A 27,133-nucleotide genomic window follows, 5' to 3' on the forward strand; every position below is an offset into this window, starting at 1 on the left:
CGGGGGGTGTGCATGTGAGGATTTACATTTTTGCTTCCTACATTCTGCTTCTAGTAACAGTATCAGTCTCTCTTAGTATAGTTTAGAGGGCAGGCTCTAGTTGTTGAAGGTGGATGGGGGTGTGGGAGTATTTCAATTTAATATATGTGTTTTTTTTCAGCAGCTTCTTTTAGGGGGATGTATGTTTGGGATTGCCAAAATTTAATAGCTGCAAATTGTAGAGAATTTAGATTATGGATGATAGCGTTTTGAGATAAAATTGTAACTTACACGTGTCTGACTCCCACAAATTCATTGGGATGTGGTTTTCTTTAAATTGTTGTGTGGCAGTGCTGATATAAACCCAGCAATTCCAGGCTCCCTGTGAGTGTGTGTTGTGGGGGCATTATATTAGGTGACTCAATTTGCTACTCTCTCATTATGTTGCATGAGAACTGGGCTGTCAAATAGACATACTAGATTTATTTCTGAATGTTGTAATAGCATGTAGCAGAAAGACCAAGCTCAGGTCATGTCTCTTTTCAGTCTGTGAAGTCTCCTGCAGAACGTGGCAAGTAGCAGATAGAATTCTGTAGAATACTGCTGTTGGTCAAATCTCACATGATTATTTATCTATCTTCATCTGTCACCTTCCTGGAAATGTGATCTGTGTGTGTGTGTGTGCACATCCTTTAGTGTTGAAGTAGCAGTGTCAGTATTGTGAGTTCGACTCCTTAGTGCTCTGAGCAGCCATGTTTGCTGTGACTGCATTCAGTACTGCCTTCTTTTTCATTGCTTTCCTTCAAATACATCTGTTGGATGTTTACATTTTCTTAGTATGTTTAATGTACATCATAGAGCCTTAGGTTCAGCATTTCAGGCTTCCTGAATTTGTTATTAGACTTGTTGGATAGTAATATTTTTAGTATATTAGATTGTGTTTTAAACTGGTTATTTCATACTGTGTTTTGTAAACACTTTGTGGATGAGTTGATGCTAGGTACTAGGAGATTTTTTATGTGATTTGTGCTTGTGAAACCTGTTAAATCTTACAGAACTTGCTGGAGTTGGAAGGTCAAATATTTCTGATTGCTTACAGTTTTGATGTGTTTTTTGATACAGAAAAGAATAGGCAATAAAATTCCTGGCATGGCTAGCATAGTTTCAGGAGATGTTTAAAACTTTGTGGTGATGCGGCTGTTTGCTCAGCAGCAGTTTTGACAGCTGCTCATGTCAGTAGACAGAATTACAAGTATTAGTATGGAAAAGGTGCTTTCACAAGCTAGATGGAATGATTAATTTTATTTTTTTTCTTTATTTTGGAGAAGAAATTCAGATGTTCCCAGTCTTTAGTTGTTGTCTCCTCCCTTATTTTTTTGGTAGGTGACTTGTTATGGTAATGAAAGGAAATTTTTGTTGTTTTTCTCATTTACTTACTTCTTCTTACACAGCTTGCTTATAGGTCCCCCAAACAGTTGTTTCTCTGGGTAGACCTAAGGTACTTTCCAACCACAATATTCCTTGACTAAGCAAAGTACATGCATTCTTTTCCTTTGCATCTTTTTTAGTATGAGTAGGTGAAATCTAAACATCTTAGTTTAAAACCCGCTTCAGCTAGATTTTAGGAAAACAGAAGAAAATTAAGAGATTTATTTCTGATAGCTGCCTGCTTTATTGCCGAGAGGTTTTTTACTGGTGGTGACAGACTAATACTATGTGAAGACTCAGAGCAGTGAATCAGTTAATTAAGTCTCTGTAATTTTACTTTCTCAAAGGAGCAAATTTTGCTCCTGGACAAGGTGGAAAGATGGAATTGAGAGGGGATAAGCCAGACACCTTCTTTCATTTTAGTGCCTAAATGACATCAAAAAAACTATCCTGAGGACTTGGCTTCAATGAGAACTAATGTAGCCACAGTGTCTTGCATCATACAGAGCAATGCATTCCCCTCAGCTGGCGGATGGACTTGGTGTGTGTGTAGCTAGTTATGTCTTTTATGTTTTGAGCATATTGTTTCAGATTCATGTAGAAATCTTTCTAAAGCTTAATGTCCTTAATTACGTGCCAGTTATTTGAAGTGACATGCAAGTATGCTGTTTGTGTTTTGGTTTAGATATTATTTGTTTTTCTTATGAAGGAAAATATATTTTCTTATCTGGAAGCTCTGTTTTTAATCTGTGACCTGAATTGAGGTGGGTAATAACATTACCAGAATTAAGACTGCACTAGCCCATTTATTCCCCCAATTATGTCACTGTTAGCACTCGCTCTCTGATCTGCAGTACAAAAATTAGCCTGCTTAATTATTCAGTAGTAGGGAATTTAGAGCGAATAAAAAGGAAGGTGGCAAGGAGTACCAAATGACACAAAGTACTGCTGGGCAGCCAGCCAGTTTGGTGGTTTACAGCCAGTGCTGTTTATGGTATCAGCTGTAACTGTGTATCTTTTTTTTGTTTTATGTGTTTACCCCTAAATTTAACTTTTTACCCCTTGGTGTAGCCATGTTGTGCTAAAGCATAGACTAGTATGATAAATGTACTTGTTCACCAATCTGTAGGAATTCTAAGCCTGATGGGTAAAATGAATGCACTACTTTAAAGTCCATTTTTTCCTCCTTCAGCCCCCAAAAGCAACCTCTGAGAACTTTATTTTAAATTACAAAGCTAATATTAAGATTTACCCTTACTGTCATCTCTTTTTACTTAAATAAAATTTGGGCAGCGTGTCTGTTCCTGACTATAGAGGATTTCTAACCTTTGAAAGTAATTGGCTATGGCAAGCTGAAGTTGATGAGGGGTGAGCAGATCAGTAGCAATTGTAATTTCTGCAGATGCTGAGAAAGAAGTAACATTTTGGTTCATAAAGCAGGTGTGCTTGTAAACTTCAATATTGACTAGGACTTGATAAAACAGGAGAGTTCTCTTAAGTTTTTGTTTGTGTGAAAGTTCTCTGAATGTTAAAATCATGAAGGGCATGATGATCGGAAACAAGCAGTCCATCTATTAGCTGTGGATAGTACTTCATCTACTTCTTATCTGGATTTTAAATGTTGAATACTTCTTAAAGTATCCAGCAAATTTAAGTTCAGCTTGATTGATAATTATAATAATGCAGAGAAATTAGTGTTTTAAAAATCTAGTTTTCATTCATTGTTGAAAGGTGCTCAGAGTCAGTAAAGCTTTTAATGAATACCACAATTCTTACATTTTCTGTTAGAAAATGATAAATGGATGAACCTCAATGCATATAAAGGATATTAAAGAGGTACTGAAATGTAAGCATGTTCTCTCAACCACCTGTCTTTAAATGACAACTTTAGAGATTATTTTTAATAATAAAGTCCTTGACTGTCAAATGTTTATGCCATGCTTTATCTTTGTTGGCATGAATAATTCTATTAATCTTATGGCTCGAGGTAAAAGGGAAAAAAGAATTAAGCAGTGGCATAATGTCATCTCCAAGATGGCCTAATAAGGTGTAGTTTCCTAAAATGAAATGTTTCTATGTGAAATTTCATTCAGTTATTCAAACCATAAACTTTGCTTTTGACACAGTCATTTACTTTCTATCCTATAATTCTTGTCTATTTTTTTAATACATAATTTTAAAAAAGGAAGAAAAATCATAGAATAGTTTGATTCCATATTCTTGAAAGTGTTCTCTTTTCAAGGATTATGACATTACTGAAGACACACTCTGGGACTGACTGGAGTAAAATTGAAATAGAATTAAAGAAAAAATGAGTTTGGAAACTCAGAATTTTTGAGAACAAAGTGGTGGGGGAAAGTAGTGGAATTCTTCTGTTTTGAGCAGCTTCTCTTCTTCAGCCAATTTGTTGGCTCAAGAATTTGTCATATTGTCTGGAATAATAAATTCAGCAATCTGAGGAGGGGAAATATATGAGTTGTTACTTTTTTTTTAATATGATAGGGAAGGTGACATTACCTGACAAGGTCTTAAATCACAGTGAATTCACGGTGTGCTCTTTCAAATCAGTGTATTTTATCTGAACAAAATTTGTACTGTTATGGTTAAAGCAAAAAAAAATGTACATCATAAAGTACGTATTGTGAGTCTGGTTTGTTAGGAAAGGTGCATGGAAGAGCTGAAGTGGTGTTTAGAGAGAAAAGCTCCTCTGTCCATCAACGACAAAATAACTGGGGGGAGAAAAGTCTCCAAAAAGCTCAAACCAAGTCTAGCCTGCTATTAGAATCCCAGCATTCCTCTCCATCCAAGAAGTAGTTGCTATGTTAGGTAATCATTTGACAAAAAACCATTTTATTGTTTGGAGATTATGGAAGATTTTTTTCTTAAGTCAAAGGATTTGTCCATGCTACTGTGCAGTATTATTTAGACATCTATACCAATTTTAAATAGATGAGCTCTGGATTTAGACCTAGTCCAACTATGAAGCATGGTTTCAAATGTAGTCTAGTTTATGAACCCTAGGAAATAAGTAATACAATGCTGCTTTCCAAAATAAGTGAGTTCTTTAGCAGATTGAGTCCATAATTTAAGATTTGACTGAGATTGCAATTTTCCAGTAGCAAAAGTCTTTATATAATTATGAATTCAAACTGGAATTGTGCAAAATCTCACCTAGAAAAGTGATTTAACTGAGAAGAATTCACATAAGTAGGAATATATTACACAATGAAAAGATTTGGCAGTTCTACCTTGAACACTTCTTGAGATGACAAAGTAGTGAAAACTTGTTTTCAAATGGTTGGTTTCTGAGATGTGTTCCAAATGAGAGCAGAAAAGAAGTATATTATTTTAAGAGGTATTTTTTCTGCTGAGAAGATACCTTTGGGTGCATTGCAGACTTGCATCTGAGTGACAGCTTCAGTGAGCGGTGCACTGTGTTATGGATGTGCAACTGAATGTTGAAGTGGCTAGAAATGCTTTCATTTGTTGTGTGAAAAGTATACACTTCCACTGGAGAATGTGAATAATACTTAATTGGACTTGAAATGGGAAAGTGAAAATTCTTAAATCCAATGAGGCAAGTTAGTTATATGGGAAGTGTTCATATTGTGTTCCTTTGATATTTTTGTCTGTCTTGATTTTTTTTTTTTTTCATTGCCTTAAGCTCAGATAGTGTTGAAAATGTCAAATTTTCTCGTGGAAGACCTGTATAGCTGCTCTTCTTCTTCGACAGACTCTGATGGTAGACCATTTTCATTTCCAACTATACTACTAGCATCTTATCACTTTAAAAATAATAATTGCTTTTTCTTAAAATATTCTTCAGTTGAGAATTAATAAATTATTATAATATTAGCATATTGTAATTATCACTGTAATAAAAACTCATATAAGTGAATGCAAAATCCAGTTGAAGTAGTTGATTGGTGTAGTGTTTGAGTCTTTCTCTTCCCTTCCAAGAATTCAGAAGGCAAGATAGTTGTGCTTCTAATATGTCACACTTGTTCTGCTTGACTGTTTTTTTTTTAAAATGACTGCTAAGGTGAATGGATAAAGAGAATATGAATAAAACATAGTGAGTATTTAAAATAGATAGTTATAGAATTTATAAGACTTAGACGTGTATTCTGAGAGTGTGCTGATTTTGAAATACGGGAATTAAATAAGGAGTCACCAGGCCATATTGACAAACTCATGAGGAAATTAAAGTTCTGATAGTGTCAGACTTTTGGCTTTTTGTGTGTTGTTGGGTTTTGTTGTTGTTGGAGGGCTCTTTTGTTTTTTTTTATTTTAAACTTGATAGAACAACAATAAAATTCTAGTTTGCTGGATGTGGTTGAATGTTCTATCTTGTAGTTGGTATCAGTTGGTAATACATCCCCGTTTGATTGGAATGGCATAGGGCAGTATCCCAATGAATCCCAGGAGTCTGAGTGAATCAGGGCCAGAGGAGCAAGAAGCTTGTGGTCTAAACAGATTTGAGAAGTCCATTTTCTGTGGCTTTTCTTTGTCAAATGCCCTGGGTTTTTTTGCTTATAATTTTATGTGTCTGAAAGTTCTTAAGCATTTAAAACTGCTTAAAATGTGTTAAAGTAGTAATCTACCATTTGAGGGACTCTTAATTAATTTTTTAAAAAAAACCCAAATAATGATTTCGTCCGATTTTTTGAATAACAGAAAACATTAGCTGTCTTTTGGAAGTGTCTGTCTGTAATGGTTATTTTCTGATTTCATAACTCAACTCTGCTACCTTCTCTCTGACTGTTCTCTAAAGAGTATGTTAGTTTTCATCAATGTTAATCTGTAAATTAATTAGAGAAATACATGTGCTCTTGTGAGCAAGGCCAGTAGAGAGATACAGGATAAGGTATCAAGATTAATCAGTTTCATCAAAGTAAGTGGTGTTATTTCCATGGTGTGCAGAATAAATGACTTTTGGAACTCAAGTTTTAAAAGATAGCCCTGTGCTTTTGGTACAGTTACATGAAGCTTCTAAAATGGGTCATGTACCATTCTCTTCTTTTTGGCTTTTTATATATAATGCCTTTCTATTCACAGTTAATGAAAGAACCTGATCTTTTTTTCTTCTGTGTTCTTGTGATGGTTTGAACAGGGTCATCACTTGGTCTGTGATACAGGAAAATGTTTTTGGAAGCCTTTTCTGTTTCTTCTCTTTCTGTTCCACTCCGTCCCTTGTCTGAAACCTTGCACTACTTGATTTGACATTTATCTCCTTATTCCCTCTCCTACCATTCTTAACTTTTTAGCAGTTTTCAGAGTGCTTTGCCTCCTTCTTTCTGTTGTGAAACGATAATTGTCTGTGTTTTGCTCCTGTCTTTTTCTGTCATACCACTGTGTGGAAGTGAAGAGGGGAGCTGCACATCAAACCGTAACTCTTGAAAAGCAAATACTTGGTTTTGTGTGATATAAACAATGTCACCATCACCTCTTCCTCCCTCTTTCATCTTCCCCCCTTTCCCCTTCCCCCCATTGCCTCTTCCCCCTCCCTTTCCTCTGTTGCCCCCCCTTTGTTATTTGTAGAGCTGTACTGCAGTAATCATAATGAGGACTTATAAGGCCATAATCAATAGAAAATGGCCCGAATAACAAAGGCTGAAGTAATTGACTTGTACCTGAACAATAAAAGGACACTGAAATTATGAGGAGGATGGCGTAAGTTCAGAATGAACGTGGCTGCATATAAAGCCTAGACTTCTTTACTAAACCCAAAGAGATTGCTGAAAACTTGTAAGTTGTATGGAGAGCACTAGCTCTAGGGTCAAGCTACTGTATCAAGGGCACGGCGTCACTTCTGTCTAGTGGTCTGTCTTTTCTCCAGAATATGAGCATATTCCCAAAATGAACAAGCAGAACTGAGAATGAGTGTAACTGAATTTTGCTATAAAATGTGCAAGTCTGACTTTTAAAAAATTACTGTATGTTTTCCAATACTGATTTTTTTCACATGCAGTTAGGTGCATCATCTTTCGCTACTAAGCAGCCTGAAGAGAAAAATGTGCTTTGTAAGTAGGAAATCAGTGTTATAAAATCATTTAAAAGTCAAACAAAGCAGGAAGGTTATTGACTTGTCAATAAAGCAATCTTCTGAAATTGTGCGAATTTCTATTTAGGGTATCCTTATTTTTAACACCACTAATGAAAATGTTGTGGTAGTTGACGTTCAGCTTGCCATTTCTCTAGCCCCCCTCCTTTGTTTTTTTTTGTAGTGAGAGTTAGTGCATTAGAGAGTTAAGCATAAATGTGGCAAAGGAAGGTTGCCCAAGCAAAATGTCTGAAGCTCTGTAAATCATAGGCAATGATTGCTTGCATCATGTCCAGGCTTATTTAACTTGAATAAAGAGATGAGCACAAGAACACTAATAACTTCAGCAGGCTGTGAACACAGTTTGGGAACTTAGAGGTGTTCTGCATTATGGGGATACTGAAAAAAAAATAGGCTAAGACAAATGCTGCTTTCAAAAAAAATCATTGAATTGAGCAAATTTGGGGTGTACAAAGCTATAGAAGTCCAAGTAATCACATCTTCTGAAGTACTGAATACAAATTCATATGATCTACGCTAATCCCATCTAGAGGAACAGTAGCAAGTAATATGCCTTTCAAATGCCCTTGTTAGTGGTGTTCAGATTGTTAGGGCTGGTTTTAGTAGAAGCTAAGGGAGTAATCTGCATTCATGTGATCTTCATTCTAGTCTTTTACAAGTCATACCATAGTGAGCCAGGAGGTTGCTGCCTGTACCCTCTCGTCAAAGATTTAAAGCGTTAATTAACTGTCCCCTGTGATAGCATACATGATTTCCATGGAGAATGGGATTTAAGATCTGTACTCTTGTGAAAGATAGCTGTAATTGGGGAAAAGAAAAAAAGTGTCTCCAATTCTTGAGATGGAAAAGCTAAGTTCAAAACATCTTCACTTTCATTTAGTACAGTTAGTACAATTAGTTTATTTTGGTTTGTGTGATCTTGCAGTTCTAGCAGTTGGTTTATTGTGGAATGGCTTATGTTCATAAAACATTAAAAGAAAAAAACCCATAAAAATATTTGTGGTTACTGGATTTTCACTGGCTGAGTATTTCCTGATCTTAAATGTATGATCAGCCATAAACATGGGGGCTTTTTTTCTCGTTAGAATTTGTTACCAGAATAACTAAGTAGAATTTATACTGTACTTCTCTCTCCTAATTGTTTTACATAGGTGTCTGTACTTCCTACCTAGTACTTATTGGCACTGAATGTTCAATTCTCTTGGCCAGTTTTCAAAATTACGTTCAACATCTGATGTGAAATACCGACACAAAGATGAAAATACCATGGTATCTGTAATATTGCTCATTCCTCTGCAAAAGCAGAGTCACCTTTTCAAAAGACTAGCTGTGGGGAATTATCATGTCTTTCAAGGGTACAGATGGGAAAAAAAGGGGAAGGGCCAACCACCCTCTGATATTAATAGTCTCATTGTCCTTCAGTGGAACCTCTTCAATTAAAAAACCTTTTCCTTGCTTTCATATCTTGCATGTGAACCTCACCATTAATCTGAAGGAACCAGGAGTAAAAGAATAGTTCACAAGTGCCCTTGAAAAAACAATCCTAATCATCAAAATAATAGAACCTTATAAAATTGAGTTATTATGAAAACAACTTTAACCTCATTTACTTATTTAGGATCTTAATTTAAGATCAGTCTGTGCTCTTCTTTGAGTAAATGTGTGAAAAACTCTTTAAGCAAAATATTATACAATTGCAATTTCTTTGAACAGGTACTTCGTACTGGACTTTGAGACGGGGATTCTGCAGTATTTTGTGAATGAACAAAGTAAAAACCAGAAGCCACGAGGAACCTTGTCTTTAGCTGGAGCTATCATATCACCCAGTGAAGAAGTACCACACATGTTGGTGGTCTACTCTGCTAATGGAGAGATGTATAAGTTGAGAGGTATAGTGCTGCTTCAAGTGCCAACTGAATCATTCTTCTCTGCTCTTCTTGCTTCTGCATCTCTTCTCTCATATCTCGTTTTTCTTCCACTTTCCTATACGTTCATAAAATAGTGATTATAGAGCTATATTGTTACATACTGTATTATAAAACACAGTGGAAGAGTAATCTGGAGTTAAAAATGTGTGAAATTACAATAGATAGAATTTTGGGACTGGAAGATACCTCAAGATGCCTTCTGCAAGATGTTATTATGGTATTTTGATTCTATGGTGTCTCTTGTTTGCTTCCAAAGAAAGAAAAAGCTGCTTTTGTTGCTGTCCACTGCACAGCATTGAATTTCTAATATTGTTCTCCCCTACCATTATTCGGCAGATAATGTGCAGTAGTGAATCTGCGGATTGGTTGGGGAAGGGAAAAATGCCAGCAAAAGGCTGTTAAGATACTTTGTTCTTGTCAATCTTGAAATGATTGAATACACCCTTACTATAAAATTTTGCCATCCATTGTTCCCAAATGTGAGAAAGGCAATATAGGCTATGTAAAAAGGCAGTGTTGTCATTCTAAGGTATTTTCGGTATGGTTGATTGATCAGGATACTTTTATATAAAATGAGTTCATAAATAAACTGATTTTAAAAAAAAGTGATATCCAATGCAGCATAACAAAAGTTTAAAGTTATGTTAGTTTTGTTCTGACCACAGTTGTCCAACAAGACAAGAGTATGCAGGACTCCCCTCTTGTACAGTGTTGCTGTTTTATACATAAAACTGAAACACAAGAACAATCAGGGAGTTTCTGTTGAAGTGTCTTGTAATTTGTACAGCTAGAAATCACAAGCATGGTTTGGTTATGCTTTTCCAATCCCTTGAGATGATCAGATATGTACAATACGCTGCTTTTAATTTAATGAGATCTATGAATTTGATTCAGATCAGTAAATAATTTTTATGCTGAGTCAATAACCATTGAGATACTTCACAACAGAGGAAGTAATAGAAAATATTTATTGAAATTATCCACTCTATATTTGTATTCTTAATTAGGATCACTGAAGTAGGTGGTTTAAAACAAAAACAAACCTATCTTCTAAATAGACTTATCAGTATTACACAGGAGACACCTGACTGAAACTGCAGACATTCTAAAGCTGTTTTTAAAAGACATAGAGGGGATATTGTGATTTCATTCTTGTGTCTTTAAGTTGCCTGTGAAGAATATACAGATTTAAAGGGATTTAGTTGAACTGCATTAAAACATAAGTACTAAGTGTCTGGGGAAGGGGTGGCTTGTCTAGTAGCTTTGTCCTTTGCAAAGAGAAACGAGTAAAACAAAAGTGGGTTAAAAAATTTACAAAAAAAATATCATCTTGAGGTAATTCTGCTTTTACTAACACTTGGAGGATATAACTATGAAGAAGACTCAGAAGCTTATGTCTCCTAACTTGCCACAGCATCTAAGTTGATATTTAGATGTATTGTACTGAAGAACTTACACATACTTAAGTAGTGTGTAATAGAATTTATAGTGCATCCTAACAAATAATCTCCCCCTACTCCACCCCATCACCTTCTCTTATGCAAAAAAAAGTATCAATTGATGTGTGATTCTCTGCAATCTCCTGTTTCTATTCTAGCTGCTGATGCAAAAGAGAAACAATACTGGATAACTCAGCTTCGATCCTGTGCCAAACATCACAAGGAAGGTAATTCTAAGGTAAATAATTAAGAGGGAGAAGTAACTTACTTTTTAAGTAGTACAGATGAAGAAGAGCAAGATCTGGATGATGGAGTGGCTGCAGTAGTTTAGTCGGTTGATATTTAGACGTTTGTGAATAAAAGCAGCAAATTGTCATTCATCACTAACTGGAGCAGGCTTAAATCAGTTGGGCGATCTTAATAATTTAACATTGTCTTATGAGAAGTTAATGAAATTAAATATATTTTGGATGCTGCCAATATGTTGTTAATCGAGTGGCTGGATCAACAGTTTATTAATAAATACCTCTGTGATGTCCTGATTAGTATTTAAAAGTGTTAATTGATAATAGTTTAATGTCCTTTTATAGGATTTCATTGATAAGATTTTTTATAGAAAGTTCAGGTAGATGTTAACATAGAATCATAACAGTTGGAAAAGACCTTTAAGATCATTGTGTCCAACCACTAACCTCACACTGCCAGGCCCATCGCTAAACTCAACCACCTCATCTCAACCTCAGCACCTCATCTATATGTGTTTTGAATATCTGTAGGGGTGATGACTCCACCATCTCCCTGGGCAGCCTATTGCAATGCTTAATAACACTGTGAGTGAAAAAGTTCTTCCTAATGTCCAATCTAAGCCTCCCTAGGCACAGCTTGAGCCGCTTTCCTCTTTTCCTTCATTACTGGAGAGCAGAGATCGACCCCCACCTCACTACAGCTTCCTTTCAAGTAGGTGTAGAAAATGATGTCCTCTCAGTCTCCTCTCCTCCAGGCTATAAACCCCCAGTTCCCTCAGCTGCTCCTCATAAGACTTGTTCTCCAGACCCTTCACCAGCTTCATTGCCTGTCTCTGGACATGCTCCAGCACCTCAATGTCCTTTTTGTAGTGAGGGGCCCAGAACCAAACACAGTATTTTAGATGCGGCCTCAGCAGCGCTGCAGACAGGGGGAGAATCACTTCCTTGGCCCTGCTGGTCACATTATTTCTGATACAAGCCAGGATACCATTGGCCTTCTTGGCTACCTGGGCACACTGCTGACTCATGTTCAGCCGCTGTCGATTAACACCCCCAGGTCTTTTTCTGCCAGACAGCTTTCCAGCCACTCTGCCCCAAGCCTGTAGCATTGCCTGGGGTTGTAATACTTAGACTGGTCTAGCTGTGTCAAATACTTGTCTTGAACACTTTTATCAGTCCCTTTCCATTTCTGAAATGGAAGCGTTGGAGTGGAGGAAAATACTTTTTGTCACTTCTGTTACTCGTGTACAGAGTGAACTCCATGTGATGCAACTTGACTACACTGGGGTCTTTTTTTTTTTTTTACGATGGGAAGGGAAAGGGCAGATGAGGAAAGTACGATGTTAAGTGCTCTGGAGTGACTGAATAGAAAGTAGTTGCTAGCTGTTAATATCGGTATGGGGAAGCCTTGAAAATTATCTGAAAACAGGTGAAGACTTAAAAGGACATGGATGAAAACCTGATTTTGTTACGGGATGCTTTGGATACCAAAAGTGTGTATAGATTTGAAAAGTGTTGGAAAGGCAAAATGTTAATAGAAAATTTTGAGCAAGAGAGTGGGAGGCTATTAAGTAAGAAAGACAGTAACTATCACAGAAGATCTAACACACAACTTTTAGAAACAGCAAGTGCTTAGAATGGGGAGCTTCTTTCTAGATTTGTTCTTGTACTCTTGCATAATGACTTACCACTGCCATGGCTTTCTTCTGATTCCTAGGCTCATTATGCCAGTAAATAAAAGGATTTCTTTGACTGAGATGTGGGCATATGTAACTGAGGAACCAAACAAAAGATCATTTCAGACAGCAGGAGGAGGATTCTTACACTTTTCTTAGAAGACTGATGAGTTATAAAAACTTGTCATCCGATGCCAAGAGTACAGATGCATTTTGGTACAGCCAGTCCCATTTAGAATAAAATTGAAATGCTGAAGAAAACTAAAAGGTTTTTCTTAGTTCTCTGTTATAAGTCTACATCTAAGATCAGACTAGGTCATTTATTACCTGATATGTTTGTTAGTGATGCTTTGCAGAGATTCCAGAAACTAGGGAAAAAAAAGTATCTTATTCCTTTTCCTCAAAGTCTTTTACTTCAAAACCACTGCCTGGTAGGAGGTAAGAGAAGCAAGAACTGCTGCATTTCTTTGATTCTTCTTTTTGTTTTTTTCTTGTAAGTGAAGGTACTATTTGTTGCTATTTTAGCCACCTTACTGTTTCTTTTGTGTTGGGATTGAGAACTGGAATTACATAGAAGGTTCTGTAATGACACAGTGATGGGTACACGTTTGACACTCTTTTGCATAATGGAGGACTTGACAAAAATCTGTGGGTTTTTTTCTATTTTACTGTAATAGGAATGTCGTGATATGATTTGTGTTTTCACTATTAGTAGGGTTGGAGCTCTGTCTTCTGCCTTCTCCCCATACTTTGAAGGCTCAGATTGTCTCTCTCACGGTGCTGTTATGAACAGACGGATATTCATGTGTTTTAAGCTTCTGAAGTTTGAACAGAATCCGAGTTGTGTCTTGGCGTGAACAGATATCTTTCTGCATCTGGAAAGTTGGAGCCTAAGTATTTGCTCCCAACTTCTACATCTTAAACTCACCTTTTTTCACAGGAAGAACAAGAGGCAGAAATTTCTAGCTATTTTTGTTAAGTGTCAAACACTTGAGAAGGAGGTGGAATGAAAAGTGTAAAATATGTAGTGGGGATAATGTTTTATCTTATGCAAGTGGGCTATAGGTTAACTGGGGAAAAATAATGGGATGACCAGACAAGTAGTGGGATGGTTCCCAAAAATAACAGTGAAGAAACTGTTAGTTACAGATCTTTCATATTGGAGAGAGAAATCTTGTGTTTATCTTGGAAATATTGGAGATGTTTGAAATCTTGAATAGATATTATGAGCAGGAGATAGTAAAATGTGACAATTTGGAAAATATTTTTTAGAGCTGAAACTCTCGCTGTTTCTGTGAAAGGTTCATGGGGTAGAATTCCTTCTTCCTGCACTGGATTCAGAGCAGCAATGGTTTCCTCTCTTTTTCAGAGCTACTGCCTGCTTCAAAATGCTACTGCATGACTGGTCATCCTTGCTGCCTTTAAAGTTTCAGCTGGGGACTGGAGTGGTGGAGGAGATTATTCAGAGTAGTGATAAATAAAATCCAAAACAAATCAAACCCCAAAGTTGTCTAGTGATGACTAAATTTAGTTGCATCCTAATGAATGGTCCAAAGGTGAACTGTACAACTAACAAGTTGATATAACACAAGCTAATTCTGTCACTTTGTTTTAATTAAATTTTACATCTTAATGATAAAAAAGCAGTAAAAGGACCATGTTCTCTAGCAAATAATTCCCATGCTGTAAGATACTCTTAATGTTCATGGTATTCCCATACAAGTCTCGTTTTGCTTAAGTACAGATTGCTTAACCTCCCCAGAGTGTCAAATCATGCTGTACTGGAAGAAGCCTTCTGGGTCTGGATAGGATTGTGATTTTGTGATTTTTTTTTTTTTAGGCTGTTCAAAAAGAATATTAGTGAACAATTTTTAATTAAAACATTAATCTAATTGGAATCCAACAATATAAAATAGTTCCAAGAAGAATTTTATATCCATAATTGTCACAAGCTTGTTACTTCTTTTGCTTTACGCTCCATTTTTCTTGACTGTTTAATGATGGTGACTGTTAAAGCACGTAAAAGCAGTAATAAAACCAAACACATGGGATTTTATATGAGCTCTTAATTCCAATGTGTTGATCAGTTGCTGGATTGGCATATAACCCTTGTATTTCTCAGAGTATTTTAGTAATATGGCAAGAAACAGAAGTCTTAAGTGAAGTCTTAAGTTGTGCTCAGAAGGTAACTTTAGCTGAAGTCACTGCTAGAATAAGGGAGGTAGAGTCCCTCTTGCTCCACTTTTTGGGTTGGAACTACACAGTGAGCTGCTAAAAATTGGACAGTGTGGAGTCATGTTTCAGCTGAACTCATTTGCAATTTCTCTGCTGCTGCCACCCTTTGCACAGGCTCTGTTATGTTTCTGGTTCTGTGTTAGCTTGGTTATCAAAACCAGAAAAAAACAGCAACCTACTAAAAAGAACTTAGCTATCTGACTGGCTTAATGAGGAACTGGATGAGCACTGATGCTCTGCTTCCAGCAGCCCCTGGTTGTAAAGCCATACTTTCTTCTTCCTCCTGGGTGGATTATAGCTGAAATGGATCTGACCAAAACCTAACCTTTTTCTGGTTTAGCTTGAGGCTTTGTATTTAAAACTGAGCCAACCTGTGCCTCTGTGAGAGACTGTCCTGCTCACTTTCCCCTAAGAGCAGTGCTCCTGGCACCTGTTAAAACCATCATCCATCCCTTTGTAAAGACAGTTTGGGGAGCTAAATCAGCAGAAAATTGTATATGTGTCTACATGTCTGTTTCTCTTCTGGTTTAACTTTCCGAAATGATTCTCCTTGATAAGTGGGCCTCAGAGTCAGCATGGAGAAATAGTGAAGCAAGAAGTACAAACCTGCCCCTTTCAGTACCAGCTACAGTGGCAGGTTAACTATAATGTGAAACAGCACTTATAGTAATGCTTGCAAGCTAAATGTCAACACTTCTGTTAAATCATTATGAAGCAGGCATGTAATTTTTCTCCATAGCTGGACAAATGGTGGTTGTAGATCTTTGGTTTTACCAGGTTTCTTCTTGCTTTTTTACTGCAGTGGTTATTCACTGGGTATTCTAAACATCTGTATGGTAACTGTTTCCATAAAACCAGATTAGTGAAGGTTTTGAGTATTTGTGAGTGTTGTTTTGGTTCTTCTATGTACATCTTTCCTCTTGAGCAAGGTCACTCTTCCCTTCTCTGTTATGCTTACCTGCTTCCTCCTCTGGTTCATGATCTATAGAAGTCAACTAATTCTAATTAAAACATGCTTTTGAAATCCTTGCAGTGGTGAGCCCGAGAGGAGGAAGCAGTGCTTGGCTGTAGATAAGTGTGTGTTTGACACCTTTTTTCCTCTATATGGAAGCTTCATGAAGATAAGAGTTGCTCACAGCTTTATGCTTTCAAAATCCTTCTGCAGAAATGGAAAAAAAAATCAATTTAAGATGGAACATGAGGTTGGTCAAATGATTCTTGGTAATGAAAAGATTTTATGATGAAATGATTATCAAAGTCTCTTGCTTAAAAGCAGACACATGTATTGCCTTACTGAAGATGATGAAGCACTGTAATGTTCTGTCAGAAAAAGTTAGTACACTAGCTGGTGCTTTGCAGAAATGTGCAAAGTATATCATAAGCCTGTCCCTTTGCAATGCTGGTGTTTGCATGTTATATAGATTGTAATTTGCATTTTAGTATCTGTGAATTATTAGAATGTAAATTAAACTGATCTCTGTCCACATTTTTCTTTTATCAGTCTTTCTTTACTTAGGATGCATTGGAAAAGAAGTAGATGGAAATTAAAAATACTGAATGGTGGTGTCTCAAAATCATAATTACTTTCTGATAGTGTGTGACTTCTCATTGCTCTAAAGCTGCACGCAGTGATTAGTTCTGTGCTGTGTCTATGCAGAGGAATAAAGGAATGTTATTTCAGTATATATTATTATGTAGAAAACATCTGTGGCACAGTACCTGTGAAAATAATGGTTACCAACCATAAACAGATATGACAATTCACTTTAGAAATTTGTTTATTGATCTCTGGAACATTGTATTCGCTTTCCAAAATAAACAAAACTGTTTGGTTCTGGTAAATGGTGAAAACCACTTCAGCTGCTTTGTGAGCAGGAAGGGCAATCTCCAGAGAGAGTGAGTCATCAAAACATTAGTATAGTTGGAACTTACTGTTCTACAATTACATTATTTTGTTAGGATTTTTGATATCCAAATGGAAGCATTCATTATACTGCTTTTTTATCTTGGAGATGGACAGCCTACTAAAACATCTTCCATACGAGGAAAGGCTGCGGGAACTGGGGCTGTTCAGTCTAGAAAAGAGAAGAATGAGGAGGGAACTTATTGATATTTACAAGTATCTAAATGGTGAGTGTCAGGAGGTTGGGACATCCCTTTTTTCTATGATATCTAGCAACAGGACAAGGGGTAATGGGATGAAGCTGGAACACAAAAAGTTCCACTTAAATATTAGAAAAAAACTATTTCACTGTTGACGTGAGGGAGCCCTGGCACAGGCTGCCCGGAGAGAGTGTGGAGTCTCCTTCCTTAGAGATCTTCAGGACCTGTCTAGACGTGTTCCTATGTGACCTGATCTAGGTGGACCTGCTTCTGCAGGGGGATTGGACTAGATGATCTCTAAAGGTCCCTTCCAACCCTACCATTCTGTGAAATCTATGTTAGCTAGGCATACTTTAGTTAACTTTAGGTCATAAACCCAAGATGAATGCAAGTTACAAATTAATCTTTTATTAGCTTCTTTATTATGATTTTATTAGTTTCATTTTATTAGCAGGCAAACTGTTGAAGCAATGGTAAAGTGTAGCCTCAGGAAAAAGTACTTTAATCGTTTTGGGATGCTTGAGCCTATGGATTTCTTGACTCATTGGCACCATGCATTACTAATTGGTGGAGAGCTTATGTCTTCCTTTCATGAGACTTTTTGCTATCTTTTTATTTATTTGCAAACCAGAAAGCAGTAGGACAGAAGAAAACAAACTGTGATAATAGAGGGGCAGATCAGTCCTACAAGCAGCACTACGGGGAAGAGCAGGGGATGAGGAATAAAAATCCATCAGTTACTGTCATTGCTTTGATTTCCTGGGAGTGACTTTAATGACTATTGTAGTATGACATATAATAAGAATGTTTTTAGCTGTGAAAAACGTCATCTAGATTTTAACATTTTAACAGAAATTGAAAATTTGTATTTTGGCTCAGCTATGTGTCAATGCAAAAGAGATACTTGTCATTACTTGTATTTACTCTGAAGAAGTTCTGCCAAAGAGGAGTCAAGTATCTGGCTGGAGCATAGGTGTTGACAAAGTGATGTGAAATTCAAGTGCCTAAAAGGCTGAATTCCTGAGGAGGCCTCTTGTGACAACCCAGGAAGAAGCTGTCAGAAGGGATTAAATGTCACCCATGTCCCCTTTGATGGATCAGGCACAGTGCTCTGCTGCTGTTCTCTGTGGCTTTGAGGTGGGGAGCCCCACTTCAAAAAATTTTGAAGTGCCTGCTGCAGACATTCACCTGCACTTTCTGTGTGACTGCTTTTGCAAGTTGTAATTTGGAAGTTTTTACATTTACCATGGGGCCTTGCCTAGTGAAAGCTTCATGGGTAGCCAGAGGTCCTGGTGCTGAGCTCATTTAGGATTTGTATTTTATGGACATCCTCTAAAGAATAATCCTAAAACAGATGCCAGAGGATTTGTGTCATGGACTGGTAGAGTCTTCTGGCACATTGATTGGAAATGTTGGGTTACTACGTGCATAAAGGGTATAAGGGGACAGAAAACAAAGGTAAGGAAACTTGCTTATAGACTTACAGATTTCCAATATTCCTGACTGTATGAGCTGCACAGGATTGATAACTGTGTTGTGCTGAAAGGGGAAGGAGAGGATTCTAGGAGAGGCTCACCAGCAGAGGTAACATCTCCCTAGAGTTCACGTAGCGCTATTGTAGGGTAAAGCATGCAGCTTTGTCAGACACACCAAGCAGTGTGGCAGAATCAGACCTTGCCAGGCTGTGATCTTGCATATATAGAGATCTGAACTTACCTTGTGTCCCTGTAGCAGTATAGCCTTCTAGAGCACCACCTGCTACTGAAATGATAGATTGGATGTTCTTGATTTTCTCTCCTGTTTCGCCGATTCCCAAGCTCCGTGCTCTAAGTGACTGTCCACCAACAGTTGCTGTGAGCTGTTGCATGCCTTTTTAGAACTTCATGAAGAGCCATCTTGAATGCACAGGCTGTTTATTCTACCTCAAGTCATGTTTTAGGAGTGTAGTTGATGTAGCCCAGTGAGCTGGGATACGAACCAGAGGAAATCTTAACAGGGGAAAAAAAATGAAATCTAATCTGGATTAAGAGGCTCCTAAAATAATGGGCATAGCTGCTTCTTGGAAATGTGTTTATTACATATTTGTGATACAAAGTCAGTTAAAAAAATTGCGGACAGCTGCCAGCTTTTGTACTGATAGTTCACTGCAAAATATGTTACTCCCAAGAGTAAGTGGGGTTTGGTGGAAAGCATATTGTATTAGATGTTGTGATGAGAGAAAATGTGAGATATGAGCGGCAGTCAAAGTGTCTGTTGTGATCTGTGGGTCAGCTGCAGATAGTTCATTGCAGTTTGAAACACTGCCTTGAGGAAAAATGACAGTGAATTGCCAAATAATATCAGTGCTACTGATGCTAGCTCAGAATATATGTGCATTTAAATTTATGAACATACCTCTCAAAATGTGCAGGTTAAGTGAGATTATTGTGACAGCTGTTTTTTTCTGAAAGCTAGCTCTCTCCTAGAATTCCTTCCTGATTTTGTGTTTAATCAGGGACAGTGGATAGATTTTTCCATGTTTATTTTATGTTGCTTGTTCATTTTATGTGATTGTATGATAGTAGAACACCAGTGGTGCTCAGAAAATGTTGTTATAAAAAGAAAATACCTTCTATTAAACTGTAAGAGAAGTTGATTTATGCTGAAGAACCCTGCACTTTAAATTTTATTTAGAAATACTCTGATGCTAGTCAGTTTAAGAAGGAAACATTGATAACTATATTCTGATATTGTAGACTAGGGATAGCCTTTTTCTGTGAAAAAGAAAAGAAAAAAAAGAAATTCAATCACACCTAGTTTCCCTCATCCCCTTTGTTCTCCCAAATACCTTGTCCTCTTGCTCTTACTTTAATTGTAGTTGAGTCTAAACAATGCTCTTTCAAATGGAAGATGAATTAAAAACCTGCTGACCTTCTGTTCCCTTCTGACAAAATCCAACCCTTTTGTGCTTTTTTTGCCCTAGGGTTGAATCCAGTTTTAACACAATTGTGATTCATCAGCCAGAATGTCTGATTCTACAAATGCTTATTACTATAATCTTATTAGTCATGGTAGTAAAGAATGAATTCATTGCAAAACCAGAGTCAGAACATAATTCTTGGAAGTATTTGTTAAATATACGTCCAGACCAATGAAATAATGATTATTTCTGAGATTACAGCAGCTTTTTGCACTCTGGGAGTATGATAAACCATTTTTTTAAACCTTCAAATGCCTCAAAAGTCTTAAGTCTACTTTTGTAGAAGATCATGTAATTTATTTCACTTTTCTTTCTTGGCAGTGCCAGATAATCTGCTTTGTCATCTACAGTCAGTGTAGTGGTAACATGATGCCTGACTTCAATTCTAGTGCTAGTTGGAACCTGTCCACCTTGGATTTAAAGTCTTTTAATAAAATTCTGACAGAATTGCAAAGTTTAAAATGTAAGGGATACGAAGAAAGATTGTACCTAAGTAGTATTTTTATCCACTTGCTAGCAGACTCAAGAGTAGTACCCCATGTTGATGGTATCTTTCTTAGCAATATTGCAGACTGTTATCATTACTTGGGCAGGTTTTGTAGGAGAGGTGAAATGGTATTTCACCATAGGGCTGTATATTTATCTCACTTCCTTAAAGTACTATTAAATGTCACTCTCTGATGTGGTTTGTGTTCATGAAGTAAGAGTTATTCTGATTCAGTTTTAACCTTACAGATACAATCAACGGTTCAAACAGAAGAGAGAAAGTCTTTCACATTGCACTTTTATATATGATGTCACATGGTACTCTAGTGCACATCTGAGCTTGATTGAGAATTGCTGTCCTAAAGACCTCCAGGAAGAGTTGTGTTTGAGGGCTACAGAAAACCAAGATGACAACACTGACAAAGGGTTAGATAAGAACAGAGAAAGTTCTTCAATGTTCAGGCTGATTTTATTAGGTTTTATGTTGAGTATTTCCACTGCAGATATTTTTAGAGATTTATTTCTGGTCTGGGTTTTTTTTATTTGTTTGGTTTGGTTTTTATTTTAATATTTAAAGTTTATCCCAAGCTTACTGCAAAAGGTTTTGACTCTTTAAACCATGTTTTGGTCTAAATATTTAGTTTGAGTGTGGATTGGCCTTGCCAGAATTGCAGCTCTTCTAATGTTGAAAACACCACTGCTCTGTTTCAGAAGTTCATCAGGTAGAGAGCATTAGTATTTTTTCCCCTTGCTATTCACACCAGTTTGGTGAATTATAGATCAGTGGCTTCATAAAAAATCAGTCACGTTTGTGTTGGCATTGTCATTATCCTGTCTGCAAAATCCTTCCTAATCATTCCTAGAAAGTATGGTCATGCGAACTTAGCAGTATGTTAATATGTGTTTGTAAAAAAAATCTTTCTGAAGGCCAATTTCATACAATCCAAGAAACAAAGATGATAGCCACGGTGTTTCAAAGAAGATCCCTGCTGAGAATGCAGATGGTTCACAAAGAATAAATCAGCCTTCAGCACAGTTAGGCCTGCAGATTTGGGTTTGTGAGGAAGGTATCGGAACACAAATCTGTAGCCTGAATCGTAAACTGCTTACTAACTTAAATGTTGCTAATAGCTACATCCTGTTCCTTGTTCTAGAGTATTTCCTCTTCACGAAGTAGAAGCTCATCTCTGCTGCCACCTGGGACAGTTAATTCTGCATCTCCTAGTGGCCAGAAACATATGAATCAAAGTGGGCCAACTGTTGTAACCATCACACATCACAAATCACCTGCAGCTGCTCGAAGAGCGAAGAGCCAGCGTTCTGGTCAACTTCATGAAGTCAGAGAGGTAAGAGATCTAAGTCTGCTGTTTTGCTGTAACTTAAGAATGCTTATTTTGTGTTATTATGAGCAATCAAGAAAACAATTCTCTTTGTTTTCTACTTCATGTTTGACTTTGCTTTGTTTTGATCCCTTTTGCTGAGAAAAAGGCAGTCTTTAGTTCTGGTTCAGCTTAGTCTGATGTACACAGACTTTTTTATACCTATATACCTATCTGAAAAGTTTTGCTGCACATGCTTAAAAGAGGAAGTATATTGGCTGCAGCTCTTATCTTTCCAGTGGTGCTGCAGGACTGGAGTAGCATCTCTTTTTAAGCTACATGCAGCAAAACTTTTCAGATTGGAAAGCAGGCCCAGAAGCATTTAAAAATAACTAGGAAAAACCCCTCCTTGAATAAGTGTGATTAATGAATGTGAAAGAAGTCACACTCAGCTGTATGTTTCTATATGGCTATAAACTTTGTTGCCAAGTTTTTGTTGCTGGCTTTGTAATGGAAGAATGCCCTGTTCATATAGAAACACATGAAAAGCACACAGGAGAGCATATTTTTAAAAAAGCCTATTTACCAGGCTTTAAGTATAACTCAGATACCATTTTAAGTCATGCTTTACAGACAACAAAAATAGTACAGAATTTAAAGCTTAAATACTATGGCAAACATTCACAGAACTCGCTTTCATTCGTCTTTCATACCTTGTCTTTGCTTTGTCTGAATTTCTTGCTATTCTCTGCCTTTGGAGGTTCCCCTCCAAGCCATTCTGTCAAAGAAACTGTTGGCAGCCTAGCTGCTTTAAAGCATTCTTTTGTCACGTGGGTTTAAAATATCTACCCCAATCCCTCAAATTGCAATCTCAAGAGTCTGCTTTTAAGTTTAGGCTCCCTAAATGTTTTGTAAATGGAGACCTTTCATGGTAAGAATTTGAACAAATTCTTAGTGTGTGCTCACAGTGGATACTCAAATTACACATGCTGATGAAAAATGCTTTTGATTCTAGTAACATCAAAAGTGAAAACTTCCCTTGTATCCTCTGTTGTATTAACAATAATAATTCCTTGCTCTGAAGAATGCACAGTCTGAAGGTCGTTTATGGACATTTACAATATAGAAAACACTTATCTATTTGTTTGCCATGAGAATAGCTTGTCTTTGCCTACCAATCATCTTTCCAGAGTTGTTCCTACCTTACTAGATGTATTTGCTCTCACAGATTAAATTCAGAGTGAGCCTTAAACCTATTAATAAAATAAACAGTGGGAGCTGTTGCAGTGTTGTCAAATGAAGCTGGGTAGCACTGAAAGGAATTTAAAAGATAATTAGTATATATGCAGATCATAATAAGTTGGGAAGGGAAAAAGTCAACAGATGCAAAGAACTACACTTGAGAAAGAAGAAATAAATACTGACCTATAGTGAAACAGAGAATAAATGTAGAGATATCATTTCCGTCGAAGGGGCCTGGGAATTACTGACTCATTTGCAGTGTTATTGCAGTGTGATGTAGTTCCATAAAGGTAAATATTACAAGACTTCAGTCTTCTTCATGGAAGATAATTATTTTGCTATGTTTGATGTGAGGGATAGCTCAGCTGCAGCACCAAATCCTGTAAGAACGAGTTTGAGTGCTGCAATAAAAAAAACCTTAGACATTGAACATACAGTGGTGATTGAAGGTTAAAAGGTGTGATTTTTTTTTTTTTTTTCAGGAGGGAAAATGGTATTAAGATAAACAATGCATAAGAAAACTTTATAAGGGGGTGTGTGAGCTTTGCATTTTTGTGTACTGGATTTTTTTGAGTGCGTACTGCTTCTTAAAGAACATGTAAGTGGAAAAGACAGTCACTTCTGCCCTCTTTCCCAGTTTAATGTAAAAATTAACTGCTTGACTGATATTGTTTCCATCTTGTGAAAAGATATGTCTGTTTTTTTTCCATCTTAAGGAAGCAGTCAGATTTGCTCTGACATGCAAATAAACTTTTTATTATTGTACTATAAGTAGGACTACATTAACTAGTTTTACAACTTGTAAAATATAGTTGTTGAATCAATGGAAAGAATTGATATGCTTCTGGAAAATGAGAAGCAGCATGTAGTTTTTAAATTGTAAAGCAATGGTTGTGATAATACTACAATATTATGTATGACATCTGTGAAAAGCTGTAATGCTGCAAAAGGTGCATCCTTGGGACAGATCGTCTTCAGAAGCTTGGACAATGTCCGTGGGAAGTGCTGAACTTTAAATCACTAATTGAGTTCTGGATCAGTTTTTCATGATTTGACCATGTTATTTGGAAACAATAAGTGTATCTCCACATTGCAAATAGGGAAAATGTCCAATATTTAACATGATGAAATGATATTTGATGATATTGGTTGTTCTTTTTCCCCTTTTTTCCTTTCATAGTAGGTATAAACAACACAGACTTATTGTTTCCTTCAGTTGTTTGTTTTATCTGATTTTTTTCGTTTTAGATAGTATAGAGAATTTTAGTGTAAAACAGGCTGTAGCAAAGGCTCCATTTAACACCAATTTGACAGGCAGTATTTGATAAAGGTGGTTATTGTATTTTTGCCCAGACAGCAATGAAGCACCACAACAGTCTCTCTCTCGGAGCCCCCATTCACCCCCACCCTTGTTAGGATGGCGGAGGCCCCAGCGAAATGGGAGTAAAAAGATAAGCAAGGTTGTTGTATATTCAGACAAGGGCAGGGAGGAGAACTGCCAGTTATGGTTCTGGGCAAAACAGACTCCAGTACTCGACTGAGAGAGGAAAGTAGGAAAGTTTCTTCTACAAGAAACAGAACGGAATAAAAGCAAAAAGGGAGTAGGATGATGAGAAAATTGCAACCAGCACTTTAAGATCTCCCTCCCCCATCCCTCCTTTCTTCCTGGGCCCAGCTCACTGCTCCCGATATCTCTACCTCCTCCCCCTCCTCCCCCCACAACGGCTCAGGGGGGCAGGAAATGGGGGATGTGGTCGGTCTCTCACAGATGGGCTCTGCCGCTTCTCTCTGCTCAGATGAGGATGACTCCTGGCATTCTTCCCCTGCTCCAGTACAGGATTCCTCACATGGGACACAGTCCTTAATGAACACACCTCTGGTGTGGGTTCTTCCCAACAGTTGCAGTTTCTGCAGATGCAGAGTCCCTCCCTTGGGACATGGCCTCTTCTGGGCATAATTTTAATGAGCTTCTTTGGCGTGGGTTCTTCCCCACAGTTACAGCTTCTGTGAATATGAGGTCCCTCACATGGAACAAGGCCTCCTCCAGCCATAGTCACTGCCCCTGGCACAGGGTCTTTAATGAAATGTAAACAAATCTCTGCTTCACTAGTCCTCTCTGCAGGATGCAGGGGAGTGTCTGCTCCAGCACACCTCCTCCTCTCTTCCTTCACTGACCTTGGAGTCCACATGGTTGCTTCTCTCTCTCTCTCCCAACACCTTGCACCACCAGCAGCCAGAAAAGAAGAAGAAAGAAGGAACAGGAAGAAGCTTCCTCTTCTGGCTTCTTGTTAAAAAGTGATTGTGGAGGTATCTAATTGGCTCAGTCTCAGCAGTTGGTCTGGCTCAGACTTGGAGAGAGTTTCAAAGAACTTCTTACAGGAGCCATCTTTACAGCCCCTTCCCCCTTACCAGAAACAGTTTCATGTCAAACTATGGCAGTGGTACAAGCAACCATGTAGGTTGCCAAAATGACACATGTAGTAAATGTTTCTGTTGTGAAATTAGAACTTTCCCTTTTTTGAAAGTTTTGGTAAGTCAAAATTGAGCATGAATATGGAGTGTTTTGCTACTATAAAAATTATTTTTACTATTCAAGCTACTATTGTATAGCTTTGAACTGGAAAGGAACTCAGGAGCATTACTTTTCATCATAATGTAATTTAAAAAATAAAATAATTCTCTTAAATCAGATTTTTGTTTATATTACCTTGAGTTTAATAGTCCAGCCCATACAGATTTATGGAGAGTTATATCAAAACTAAAATTCACCATACATTAGTTCGGGACAGCTGATTTGCTATGTGTGGAATTTTCTGCAGAATTGAGATCCTGCCTCTTTATTTGAGCCATAATCTATCATTAAATTTCAACTGATTTTTTAGGAAGTGGTTTTATGGTAACCTAGGTGTGTGTGGTCTTGAAATTGCATTCTATTTCTTAAACTATGCATATTATTATCCTCTTAGCAATTTGTGATAAAAGTTACGCTTGTAGAATTCTTTACTGAAAGCAATTAAAATTAACTGGAACATAAAGCCAAGTGGCCACATCACACCTCATATTAAATTTTACTGTCTCTGAACTAAATAATAGTGGCACCCTTAATGATGTTTAATTTGGGTAAGAATATTTTGCGATTGTATGACCCCTATTAGTGTTACCATTGCTGTTAAAGAACCAAGAATTGGACTATGTGAACATTTTGTAGTAACTTATATCAGTTATTTACAGAAGTTTAGAGAAATTAAATCAAGTTAACTGAAAGAAGTCTAGTGTTCTTTTCCCCACAATTTAAAAGACTTGAGAGGAATTTCTTATACATTTGAAATGTGGTGTTTGTTACAACTTTTGATACTGTACAGTGGACTAGTCATCAAATGTGTTTCTGAACATCTGGTGCAGTGAGATCCACTTTTAATGGGAGCCTCAGTGACACATCTATTTTATGTGCCAGTAAGCAGTTGCAGAATTTGGAAAGTTCTGCTTTTTGATGACAGTCCTACTGCTTCTTGCATGTCTTTTACCATATATAAATGTGGTTACTGTTTGATTCCTGCAGGAATTATGCAACTAGCTGATAGTACTTTGCTGCCTCCCTTACAATATAGGAAAATCTAGGACTTGCACCTAGGACTTTATAGAATGAGGTTTACCTGTAATTTTGTGGGGCTGCAGTTGTCCAATTAGGACACAATTCTAAGAGGAGGAGAGGATTCTAAAACACGTGGGGGATTTTCAAATGAGAAGTTAATGTCTTCAGATCAGCAAAGAAGGATGCTGTTGTCTGTGGAGAGCTGTTTGTTCTGTTATGGAATTACAGCGCTGCACAGGCAGTACCGAAGGTAAAAAAGGAGATGCAATGCTTAAACCACTGAGGGAAGCATTGAGACTTGCAGGAATTTCACATCTGGGAACACACAAAGACATATACTAAGCAGTGAGTATGTTGATGGTAAAATTTCATAATTAATATTTGAGCTCGGAGTAGGGGAAAAACTGATGGTTCTAGTTCCATGCCAAATTTTACTTT

At 37.2% G+C, this 27,133-nt stretch overlaps 1 protein-coding gene across 1 annotated transcript in view; it reads left to right on the plus strand.

Annotated features, from left to right (window-relative positions):
* The window catches only part of OSBPL10 (oxysterol binding protein like 10), a 120,910-nt gene that overhangs the window by 24,812 nt on the left and 68,965 nt on the right, over window positions 1–27,133 (plus strand). The window contains exons 2-4 of the mRNA XM_061997028.1: window positions 9,185–9,360; window positions 10,997–11,076; window positions 21,697–21,888. Of these exons, the coding sequence (XP_061853012.1) occupies window positions 9,185–9,360; window positions 10,997–11,076; window positions 21,697–21,888 (448 nt within the window). The remainder of the gene's footprint in view (window positions 1–9,184; window positions 9,361–10,996; window positions 11,077–21,696; window positions 21,889–27,133) is intronic.

This window comes from Colius striatus, chromosome 5 (assembly GCF_028858725.1).
Source record: "Colius striatus isolate bColStr4 chromosome 5, bColStr4.1.hap1, whole genome shotgun sequence".
In the NCBI taxonomy this organism is placed as follows: Eukaryota; Metazoa; Chordata; class Aves; order Coliiformes; family Coliidae; genus Colius; species Colius striatus.